The sequence below is a fragment of the Prunus avium genome, chromosome 1 (genome assembly GCF_965620075.1).
Source record: "Prunus avium chromosome 1, drPruAviu1.hap1.1, whole genome shotgun sequence".
Taxonomy (NCBI): Eukaryota; Viridiplantae; Streptophyta; class Magnoliopsida; order Rosales; family Rosaceae; genus Prunus; species Prunus avium.
In genome coordinates this window covers 13959528-13971875 of record NC_142284.1, presented here as the reverse complement: position 1 = coordinate 13971875, position 12348 = coordinate 13959528, and the positions used below count along the sequence as shown (strand labels likewise).

At 36.0% G+C, this 12348-nt stretch overlaps 1 protein-coding gene across 3 annotated transcripts; it reads left to right on the top strand.

Annotated features, from left to right (window-relative positions):
• Nucleotides 1-4182: 4182 nt before the first annotated feature.
• On the top strand, nt 4183-11255 carry LOC110770034 (TMV resistance protein N-like). Of its 3 annotated transcripts, XM_088255219.1 has the most exons (8): nt 4191-5095; nt 6052-7144; nt 7283-7564; nt 7683-7768; nt 8384-8684; nt 8810-10681; nt 10846-10885; nt 11062-11255. In XM_088255219.1, the coding sequence occupies exons 1-6, from the start codon at nt 4593-4595 to the stop codon at nt 9569-9571; spliced, it is 3027 nt and encodes a 1008-aa protein (XP_088111345.1). In that variant the 5' UTR covers nt 4191-4592; the 3' UTR covers nt 9572-10681; nt 10846-10885; nt 11062-11255. The 3 variants fall into 3 exon arrangements, with proteins under 3 accessions (XP_088111340.1, XP_088111337.1, XP_088111345.1); XM_088255214.1 differs by having other exon boundaries at nt 4183-5095; nt 7683-8684; nt 8810-10576; XM_088255211.1 differs by having other exon boundaries at nt 4183-5095; nt 7683-8684.
• The last annotated feature ends 1093 nt before the right edge of the window (nt 11256-12348 follow it).

Below are 12348 nucleotides of genomic sequence, written 5' to 3'. Positions count from 1 at the left end.
AAAGTTGGGTCATTCGACCACCATTGTCTCTTGTTGGGGTTCTGAATTCTGACGGCTTACCTTGTCCCCCAGATGGGATATATCTGTTTTGAACTAGGTTTCTTTTACTGTTTTTCTGGTGGGGTTTGCACAGCTTTGCTAAGCTCCGACGGAATTTAGGTCTGTCTAGCCCCTGTTGTATTTTGCTTCTGTTTGTTTTTCTTGCTGACTCTCTCAGCATTGTTGTATTCTCTTCCCATTCTGGGCTGTTTCAATACAACAATCCTTTTCAGACCAAAAAAAAAAAACAAATGAAGGTCAACTGAATCATGGTTTATGTTGTGTATTTTCCCCTCTGTTGTCTCTTTCCCTTTTTTTGTATTTTTTTCAATTGAACTTTGAAGCCTCTCTCTTTTCATTCCTGAATTATATCACACAAATTATAGTTTAAATTCAATTGAACCGGCTCTGATACTCTTTTTCTGGAATGGAATTCATAAACTTAATTCAATTGAAGAATATAAACAATGAATCTTCTGACTTTCCAGCAAAAAATATGAAAAAAATGAAAAAATCAATATGCCTATATTGGCCTTATTTTGTTTTATTAGAAAATGGTGAGATTTACTCTCAATTCTCTTCCACGGTCAAAACTAAACCTATTCTATCCCACCTCAGTTCTCTCTAGCACTTTCTTCCTCCCAATTCCCATTGCTAACGTTAATCTCTCCTTTTCTCCCACTAACACAGATTTCTAATTTTCTCTCTAAATATTTTTTCAACATTTCATACAATGCTAGTCACCATAGCGTTACACTCACAAGTATCACGAAACATTTTAAGCCTCAAATTATTGTAAAGGTCAATCTAAAATTGGAGCTAATGAGAGAAGAACTCAAATATTGTTAATCTTTGCAACCAAACAAATATAATGTATCTCGATAACCAACTCCATAAGTGAACTGTATCCTTTGGCTACCAACGTTGCTCTATTACGCTCAATTGCCGTGAACTTTGTGCTTTTACGGTGAAGATATCCACCAAATCCAACTCTCATATATGATTTTCTTCCATTACTTTTATACCTAATTATCTTTCTGAAATGCATCTTGCATAAGATATATTTATATACATAGATACACAATGGTATGACGTTTCCTTTGACATGGTCCAATCAATAAAATAAAAAATAAAAATTCTGTCTTCCTTTATCTTAATTTAGCTTATAAAACGTTATTTGAAAAAAAAAAAAAAAAAAAAAAAGAAAGTCACTTGCTGGGAAAAGCACCCTTTTAAAAATAAATTTTATTAAATTTTAATTTTGCATTTTTTAAAATCAAAATAAAAAATTTAGAGTACTGCTAAACGAACCCTAAAATTAAATGAGTACACCATATGATCTAAGTACACCCTAATATTTTAATCAAAATGTAAAATTAACTAAGTACACCCTATTTAACTACAAAAAATATCCATGATACACCCTAATACAATCTATCACACAACACCCTAATACCAATCCTAAACAAGATTTCTCTTTTACATGAATTCGTGCCCTCTTTTCAGATTTTGAGTTTGCATCAAATCTTTAATTTCGTAAGTTGCTGTAGATTTACTAGCTCCTCAATTCAAAGCTTCATCATTTTACTTCTATTTTCAGCGGAACACCATATCTTTCATCACCAATCATCTTTTGTTTCTTTATTTTTGGTCGAAGAGGTAGATGTGATTTCATAAAAGGCAGCAAGCCAATGAGGAGATACAATGATAAGCAAATACCAAAATGGAAAGGCAAGATAAACAATTGGAAAGAAAATGGGGCTACAACTCCAACCAGTGAAAAGAAGAGAGGGCCAAATTGATTTAGAGAGAAACATAATCCAAGAAGTGACCCCAATAAGCCAACGTCAGTCTTCAAACCAAAATACAGTTACAGTTCTTGAGGTGGACATGGAAGGCCATCATTGTTAAGCACTAGTAATCTTGAACGAAGGAATTCGATGAGAAAATCTATATAGCTCATTAGGTGGTACTTGAAATAAGATAACCCCCATGATTCACTTTGCTGAAACAAGCTAACAAATCCTTTTACTGGCACCAAGCAACACGAAAATTTATTTGCGTTTGATTACGGTTGAATATGGTGAGTAGGGTGTATTTATTAAAATTATTTTTGTTTCACAATTCAATATATCCTTTTTGGTCATTTTATATTAGGGTAAATTTGTAATTCAATAAATAGTTTGATAGTAGGGTGTACTCAGTTAATTTTAGGGTTCGTATAGCAGCACTCAAAATTTACAATGGTGGAAAGCAAATTTAACATTTTTTTTTTCCTTTGGTATGAGAGTTGTTTTATTGTCAACTAGCTTTTGATTAAACCAAAAGCTTGTCGTCCCCTTTTTTCCTCCATTCCACTCCCCTTGGTTTTTCTTTTCTTCCCCCTCCCTTTCTCTCTCCTCTTCCTCGTAACTTTCTCACCATTTCATGAATTCAGATGCAAAGCAAAGAAAAAACTTTTGCATTTGCTCACCCATTGTGACCAACATTCCTACGAAACCCAAGAAGTCCTATTGTGGGCTCTCCATCACGTGAAAACGCGTCATAATTACAGGAGAAAAATTATCATTGTAAACTGAAAGTAAACTTCCTCAGCTTTTCATGAATTCACATTAGATGCAAAGCAAAGAGAACGTCTTTTGTATTTGCTCAAACCAAAGTCTTCAAGTAAGATCGATTTATTTGTTGACTATAGCCAAACATTGAAACAATTAGGGGTTCTTAGATTTAAGTCCAAAATGATTAGCTGTTCAGTTTAGTCCATACATTTTATTTTTTTTACATGTAGATCCTTTGACTTTTATTACTTTTTTATTATGTTGATTTTACCCATCGTTCCAACTGTGAATCGAAAGAAACAAAAAAAAGGCAAGTTTTTATCAGTAATAGCCACTAGAAAAAGTTGAGTTTTACTGGAATTACTTTCGCATGAGAACAAGTAATTCTCTTACCGAATATTGTCTTTCAAGGAAAAAAAAAAACAAAAGCAGAATCATTAATTGGTGAGTTTTGTAAAAATTTTAAAACAATTTATAGGTAATATCTTTAAGTTTTTAAAATCATTTTCCTTTTCCTTTTTCTTTTTCTTTCAACAAAAGATCGTTTTGTTGAATTTAGTAAAATATAAATGCAGACCAGTAAAAACTTAAGGTTTGAGGAATTTTACTCGTGGTTGAACTTGAAGTTTTAGATTTTGTACTTGTTCTTCTCTTCAACTGTAACGTTTTCCACAATCGAAAACCTTTAAATATGTTAATTCAATCCATTCGGTGAGGACATAAGGGTAAGTTTACATTAGAAAGGAATTTGGGTGTAGGGTAACTTTACTCTGGATGCCAATTTAATTTCCCAAAAAAGTAGACATGTGTAGGTTAGAAAGGAGCGAGTGTCATTGCTTGCGACTGCTGTTAGCAAACCTCGAAAAAGTTTATTAAATTTTGCCACAAGGAAGACCTTGCCATTGAAGACGCGTCAATTATGACTGGAGAGAAATCATATCATTGAAGACGAAGTTTCACCGACACTTGCTCATTTGCTCACAACATTCCTACTTCAGTTAAAATTTCTAAGTTTGGCCCTTTCCAACTCCAATTCCAACAATCACCCTTCAGCCAAATTTGCCATTGACTACGTTGCTTAGGCATAGTTTCTTTTATGGAGGTGTTTTTTTTATAATTAAATATAGGCATTTTTGGATCAAGCAAATTTTGAGTTGTAAAGTACCGGAATGAAAATAAATCTATGATCTCTCCTTGCCTAGTAATAAAACGAAATTAGGCAATAATAGATTGAAGGAATTACAAATGAGAGTACCTTTTTTATATCGATATTTGAACGAGAAAAATTAGTTCTATTAATAAACACTTACATGAAGTGAGGATAACACTATTTTACTATGTTCGATCAATTATGGTAAGTCATATGTGATTAATTTTTCACGCGTCAGCCTGTGATTAGCTAGGGATATATAAGTTTTTCTCCATCAATTGGCTTCCAAGGAAAAAAAATAAAGCAAAAACTGAATGATTCCTTCCCAATCAGTAGAAAAAGTACCAAGTTGAAATTATCATTGTAGACTGGAAGTTTCACCAACAATTTCCTTCACCTTTTCTCGCCCATTGTGAGAACCCAAACTCTTCAAATAAGGCTGACATTCTCATGTCAGGACGTTGAAAGTTATTTTGGAGTTTCCCCTTTGTTTTTCTTTTCTTCCCCCTCCCTTTCTCTCTCCTCTGGAGACTAGAGAGCACTCCACCGAAAGCGTGCCTCCTAGAGTGATACAAAATTAGCTACAGGTGGCAATAAACAAAACATATCCGGTGGGCGTGGTTTAACTTTCAACGAGCACTGACAGGTCGTGTCAGGGGAGTTGTGGGCTCTTCATCATGTGAAAACGCCTCAATAATTGAAGACAGGAAGTTTCACCGACACTTGCTCACCATTTCATGAATTCACATTGCCTTTTACATTTGCTCACATCCAAACTCTTTAAGTAAAAAAGACTCATATTTAGCTTAGCGAATCCAAAGAGAGAAGCAAACACTGAAACAATTATGTTGGCTTCCATGGCCAACCAACGAGCCTCTTCTTCCTCTGCTTCTTTCCCAAAGTCACGGGAAGACCAAGTATTTCTGAGCTTCAGAGGCGAAGACACGCGCCACAACTTCACAGACCATTTGTATAACGCTTTATGTCAACGAGGCATTAACACCTTCAGGGATGATGAGCTCAGAAGAGGAGAAGAAATATCAAGCGCGCTTCTCACAGCAATTGAAGAATCAAAGATTTCTGTGGTTGTGTTCTCCGAAAACTATGCCTCCTCAAAGTGGTGCTTGGATGAGCTTGTTAAGATTCTTGATTGCAAAGAATCAAATCAACAATTGGTCATCCCAGTTTTTTACAAGGTGAATCCATCAGATGTGCGGAATCATAGAGGAAGCTTCGGGGATGCACTGGCTAACATGGAGCGCAAATACAAAGATGAGATGGACAAGGTCAAGAAATGGAGGGCAGCACTTTCACAAGCAGCAGCTTTGTCAGGGTTCCCTTTGGACGAGTAAATTTCTAACCCCCTTATATAATGCTTTTTCTTTTGTTTTGTTTGTAATAAGTATAGCCACTATTTATATTTGTACTCTGGTTGTTAGTCTAGAAGAAAGTTCTTCATTTTGATCCCAAATAAAAAGTAATTACAATTTTTTTGTTAAAAGAAATGAATGAAAATAATTTTTTGATGTCAATAATTAATTAATAGTGTGAAAATTATTAAGGTTATACTTATTATTAATAAGGCTTTTTATCACAAATGGTCCTTCACGTTTATGAAATTATCACGAATGGTCCTTGAGGTTTTTTTGTGACACTAATAGTCCCTAACGTTTAGGTTTTTTATCACAAATGGTCCCTGCCGTTAAAACATTCTGTTAAGTGTGACGTGGATGATAAGTGGAGCCCACCTGTCCAATTACATTGTGACATATGAATAAAAAAATAATTAAATTTTTTTTTAATGAAAATTCCTTTTATTTTTTCATCCCGCTTTCTTACTCCGTCTCTCTCTCCCGCAGAAAAAATAAATAAATATGGGATTTTCATTAAAAAATTATTTAATTATTTTTTATTCACATGTCACAATGTAATTGGACAGGTGGGCTTCACTTATTTTTCACGTCATACTTAACATAATTTATAACGGCAGGGACCATTTGTGATAAAAAGCCCAAACGTTAAGGACTATTAGTGTCACAAAAAAACCTCAAGGACCATTCGTGATAATTTCGTAAATGTGAAGGACCATTTGTGATAAAAAGCCTATTAATAAATTAATTTTCTCCGTTTCAAAAATTATACTACTAATTTTCTTGACAAACTTTAATTGAAATCAGTATTATACTTATTATTCATCGTTGCTCAGAATTCTCTTCTTTTTGTGTGTATAATGTTCTTTTTATTTTTTATTTTATGTAGAAAATGCCATGTCACTAAATGCTTCATATTCTTTTCAATTGGCAGGCATCAATCTGAATCTAAGTTTATCCAAAACATCATTGAAGAGATTTCAAAACACGTAGTAAACCTTGTGTGTTTGGAAGTGGCAGAGCATCCAGTTGGAATGCAAGCTCAAGTACAAGTTATGAATAAGCTATTAGATTTGGGGGAAAACGATGTACTTATGGTAGGGGTATGGGGAACTGGTGGAATTGGTAAGACCACAATTGCTAAAGCTGTTTATAATTCAATTGCCCACAAATTTGAAGGTTGTTGTTTTCTGGCAAACGTTAGAGAATGTTCAATGTCGCATGGAGGTTTAGCCAAACTGCAAAAGACTCTTCTTTCTGAGATTCTAAGGGGGAAAAAATTGAAGGTGACCAATGTTGATAAAGGAGTCACTATGATAAAGGAATGGTTGAGGCGTAGAAAGGTTCTCTTGGTTCTTGATGACGTGGATGACATGGAGCAGTTACACAAGTTAGTTGGGGCATGTGATTGGTTTGGTGCAGGCAGTAGAATTATCATAACAACAAGGGATAAACAGCTGCTAACTGCTCATCATCATGTTAATTCAATATATGAGGTGAAGATTTTAGATAACCATAAAGCTCTTGAGCTCTTCTGTTGGTATGCCTTCAAAAGAAGTGAGCCTCCTTTGGGTGATTATGTGAAACTTGCAGAACGTGCAATACGCTATGCTCAAGGCCTTCCTTTGGCTTTGAAAGTTCTGGGTTCATGTCTCTGCGGTGGAGATATAGATAAATGGAAAGCTGCATTGGAGGGTTTCAAAAGCCCAAAAATTCAAGATGTTCTCAAAATAAGTTACAATGCCTTGGATGATATTGTCAAGGAGGTTTTCCTTGACATCGCATGTTTCTTTAAGGGTAAAAGTAGAAACTATGTGATAGAAGCTTGTGAGCTAAACACTAGATATGGCATTGATGTACTCATAGAAAAGGCCCTCATAAGTGTTGAAGGAAGTTATATTCAGACGCATGACTTACTAGAAAAGATGGGTAAGGACATAATTGAGGAGGAGTCGCGCACTGAACTCGGAGAACGTAGCAGATTGTGGTTTCATGAAGATGTCAAGCATGTCCTAACTAATAACACAGTAAGTAAATTAAATTATATATGTGAGTGTAATGTTTTATTTAATTCAATAACTAACATATGTTGTGTGTTAAGTATAATATTTTTTTTTATTATAAATACTTTGTAGCACTTAGTACATTTTTCTTTTTTCTATTAGGGAACAAACAAAATCACAGGCATCGTGTTAAATTTCCCCAAACAAGATGATGAGATATTCTTGGATGTTGGCACAAGCTTCTCGAAGATGAAAAATCTTAAAATTCTCATAAACTACAACATATGCCTTTCTGGAGACCCCAGTTCTATCCCAAACAATTTGAGAGTGCTTGAATGGCATGGACGTCCGTTCCAATCTTTTCCAGCCAACTTTCTTCAAAAGGCACTATTTGTGCTCAATCCGTTCCGCAGGCGCATCAAACAACTAGGGGAGGGGTTGAAGGTACTTTAAACTATCTCTCATCCCATATTATGTTTAAGAGGTCTCGTTTATTAACTGATGTATGCTGTAAATTTCTTTAATGCTATCCATTTGATTTTTATTATTTTTAATTTCACAGCATTTGACAAAGTTGACATCTCTGAATTTCAAGGGATCGAAATTCGTAACTGAAATCCCCGACCTATCCAACAGCCCAAACTTAAGGTACTTGAATGCGTATAATTGTACAAGTTTAGTCGAGGTTCATCCATCTGTTGGATATCTTGATAAACTTGTAGTATTGGATTTTAGATTCTGCCGTGAACTTACGAAGTTTCCAAATAAAGTTTGGTTGAAATCTCTGAATTTTTTTGGTCTTTGCGATTGCATAAAGTTGGAGAGTTTCCCAGAAATTGTAGACAAAATGAAATCCTTAGATAAATTGGACCTTGGGAGAACTGCTATAAAAGAGTTGCCTGCATCAATTGGAAATCTCATTGGGCTGGAAAAATTGGACTTATCTAAAAGTGCTATAAAAGAGTTGCCTTCATCAATTGGAAATCTCACTGCGCTTAGAAAATTAGATTTACAAGGATGTGAAAGCCTTGCAAATCTGCCACAAAGTATTTATGGGTTGCAAAATCTCATGTTTTTAAATCTCAATCGATGCCTGAAACTTGTCACACTTCCAAATAACTTGATCTCTGAAGATTTATCGAGTGCAGAATCACTTCCCTTGGAGGTTCAAACCAACGCAAACAGTCCACACCATGACTGGTGGATGATGTTTTTTGAAGAGTGCAATTTATCAAACATTGACTCCTTGGAGAATTTTTGTAGGTGGTCCAACTTAACAGAAATTAATCTATCCAAAAGCAATTTTGTCAGTCTTCCTGTGTGCATTAGCAAATGTGTCAGCTTGCTGTTTCTTGATTTGAGGGGTTGCAAGAGGCTTGTAGAAATTCTAGTACAACTTCCAGTTTCTATACAAGAGATCCATATGGCTGATTGCATATCACTGGAAAGATTTTCAAAGATATTGGAAGACGGAGATATGCACCATATTCATAAGATAGACTTGTCTAATTGCCATAAGCTAAGGTTGGACGTTTCAAAGATGACAAAAATTGTACTGAATCAGGTGACCTATTTATCTTTTTTCTATATAATTAATATGCATACATTACATATATTGTTAATACTATACTATGTACGCTGCACGCACGACTAATTAATAATAATATATATGCCTGTGTTGTGTTACAGATGAGCAGGAGCGAGGGGATTATCGTTAAACTACCTGGCAGTAAAGTTCCAGAGTGGTTCACTTTTCGTAATTACTTTGATGACTATGATGAGAGTAAATTTGATTTCTTTGTTCATGGCATGGGTGCTCATTATTATGAACTTCCTATTGAAATTCCTCCGACTTCCGTATTGGAGAACACAAAATTGGTTTTGTGTGCTGTTTGGGAAATCACGGAATCATTTGTTAGCCCTTGTTCTGTTCAATTTAGTTTAGCGATTTATTTTGAAGGTATGTGGGGTGTGTCTGAAGGTAAAGCGTGGATGAAATTTTTTCCACTTCATGATCATCATAAGCCGCCTATTTCTGGAGTTACTGCTGTCGGCAAACGGTTGAGCATCAAAAGCATTTTGGACCACATGTCTCGTATCAGTATGTCAAGGGATGGTGATGATAATGGCAAACATATTGATGAAAAGCATATGGATGATGATTTTTGTCTAGATACGTTGACGGTGTTTGGAGGAGAGACAGGGGCATGTAATGTGTGGCTGGAATGTAGTCCATTATCATTTCCTCACACGACGCTGTCTCGTAGTTTTCGAGTTACTGTTGTCGGCAAAGGGTTGCGCATCAAAAGCATTGGGGCCCACCTGGCTCCTATCAGTATGTCAAGTGATGGTGATGGTGATGATGATGGCAAACATATTGATGAAAATGAATTAGATGATGATGGTACTGTAGGTGATGAAGTTCGATCCATAAAGAGAACAAAAATATGACCTCTCTCTGCATTTCAAAGTGAGTTCGCATTGAATTTCCCATGTCCTTAAAAACCCTAGCTGAAAGAAAAACTCTCTCTCTGTGAAAGCTCAGCCGCCGCCCCTTTGGGGGTTGGTGGCCATCTTTTATTTCCATCCCGTTTTCCGTTTCCCCTCCCTTTCCTTCCTCTTAACCCTCCTCTCTTTCGTCTCTCTCTCTCTCTCCCTCTGTTGGGATTTTTTCTTTTTTCACGCACTTTTTCTCTTGTTTTATTTCTAGTTTGATTTTGGTCCAGATCTCCCCTTGCCCTCTTTTCTACAGTTTCTGTGGCTGATCTTGGTGGGTTTGTGGTTTTCTGGTTTGTTCCATCGGCGGTCTGCACAGTGGTGGCTCTGATTTTGGTCCAGATCTCCCCTTGCCCTCTTTTCTACAGCTTCTGTGGCTGATCTCGGTGGGTTTGTGGTTTTCTGGTTTGTTCCATCGGCGGTCTGCACGGTGGCGGCTCTGATTTTGGTGCTCCTGCTCCGATCTTCCCCGATCTTTTCGCCCCTGGGGACTGCCCATCGGCCTGGTCGTTTTGGGTCTGCTCTGCCTGGTGCTGAAGAGCTTGCTGTGCGGTTTTCTTTGTATTTGCAGTTTCTTGTTGTTTTTTGTGCTTCAACTCGTTTGAGTTGCTGCTTGTTACAGTCTCATCGGGTATTTTACTTGTGAGAGTTGTGCTGTCTCTTCGGGTTTTTACTTGTGAGAGTTTACGTTTGTTGCATCTGTAGTTTGAGTGCTTAGGCTTTTGGCTTTAGGCGGTTATGGGTTCTATGCCGGATTTTTCCTGGCTCGCGGGTTCTTTACCGCTTTCTCTCTGGCCTCCTGTGGCCATGACTGGAGTTCCCGATGTTATCGATGTCCTTCCCCTCTGGACTACTGTCCACATTTGTACTATCCCTGTTTGGGAGTTACTCGCGGTGTCTCTACCGCTTCCTCTCTGGCCTTCTGTGGCCATGACTGGTGTATGTCTTAACCTTATATGGGTATGTGTAACTGTTACTGATCTTGTACTGGCCTTCATGGCTTTTAGCCTTTGTGCTTGATTTATGAATGCAATATATCGTTCCCTTTCAAAAAAAAAAAAAAAAGTGAGTTCGCATTACTTTATTTTATTTTATTTTATTTATTATTAGCCTCCTTTTCAGCACAAAATTGGTAATGATTTATTTTTAATATTTTCGCGTGTTGTATTTTTAGTGTGTTTCAATCGTAGAAGAATTCTAAGTTAATTACGTTTTGTGTATTCTCTTAGGTGTTGATGTTGAAAACTTACTTTGAGTATGGACCAAAAGGTGAGTGGTTTTACTACGATGTTCAAAACTTACTTTGAATCTAATGCCACGAGTTTATTGTAACAATGTTAGAGTACTTTTTTTGTGGTTCAACTGGCATGTGATCTTACATGACTGACATAACTGAGTATATGAGTAGGCTGTTTGCTCACGCCTCATTTGTTTTTATCTTGCAGATCATTAAGTGAGTCATTTTCCTCTAGGAAGAGATTATAAGCTTGGGGGGTGCCTCAAGTGTTCGTTTTTGTATCTTTAGCATGTCCTTATTTTCAGATATTTCTATTTTTGAATGCCTCTTGGCTAGACACCTCAAGACGACTTCCTCTTGATTATTTTGATGCCATAATAATGACCTTGTGTTGTATTATTAGTCCTGATGTAAATCCCCTGATGTCTTTATATTTATTGTTTTACTATCTTCTTATGTAACATTGTTAGTATGTGCTGAAGAATGTAAAAATATATAAATCCATACTTATGACAGCTGGTAGTTGGATGTCACGCGTAAGTAATCAAGGCGTTGATCTGATTAACTAAGCTTGAATTATTGAACACAAAACTACCATGTACCGATGTTATGGGTGACGAACATGAATAATTCCAAAATCGGGGCGTCCATGTTGAGAAAGGAGAAGGCATCTCTGTTTGGGTATCTATTGCCCATATCCAATTTCTATCATTCACCCCCAATATGTTTCTAAGATCTCTTTTTGTTTTTAGAAATGCAAAGTGTGTGACCCTTCTTAATAGAATTTGAGTGAATTTGAGTTTGACGGTAGGGAGGGGATTTGATATATATATATATATATATATGTATGTTGGTGGGTTATTCTAGTAATAATAAATATAATTTTTCATATATATTTTAAGGTACTTTTAGTAATATATTTCATATCAAATTAATTTAATTTCACCACTTAAGTCAAATTATGATTTTTGTTCTAAGCTATTGTATGTCTTTTTTATTATTTTCCTACTTGAAATTTGAGAGTCGGAATTGAATTGAGAAAATTATAGTTTAAGGTGGGTAATCCAACGAAAATTATATATTTTAAGGGGAAAAAAAACCAAAATACGAGACTATTGCACATTCCTTTACGTAAATGCATTTTTATTTTTAATAGTCTTCTTTTTTTTGGTCGAAATGCAAATTCATTGAAAACCCACAAAAGGGCAAGGAACACAACAAAAGGGCCAAGTATGAGCACCCGCAAAGGACTAACGCAACAACACCCAAACAGGACCAGATCTAACTAAAACCCCGGTATAGGCATAGCATGAAGATCATGATCCCGTCCGAAAGAAAATTAAACAGGCATAAAGCCAGCAGTAAAACAAAATCCACACCTAACATGTGGTAGTAACACCAAATTGAAACAATAAAAATTACAGATAATACAGACCCACATCACAGATCTAACCCAAAATCCAGTAACTCTCAGAGCAGTCCAAAGGCACAAGAG

Excerpts from the sequence above, each read along its gene's own strand:
- LOC110770034 (XM_088255214.1), top strand. The coding sequence starts at position 4,593 with ATGTTGGCTTCCATGGCCAACCAACGAGCCTCTTCTTCCTCTGCTTCT. Across the intron at positions 5,096-6,051 it reads TCAGGGTTCCCTTTGGACGA|GCATCAATCTGAATCTAAGT; the intron begins GTAAATTTCTAA and ends TTCAATTGGCAG. Across the intron at positions 8,685-8,809 it reads CAAAAATTGTACTGAATCAG|ATGAGCAGGAGCGAGGGGAT; the intron begins GTGACCTATTTA and ends GTTGTGTTACAG.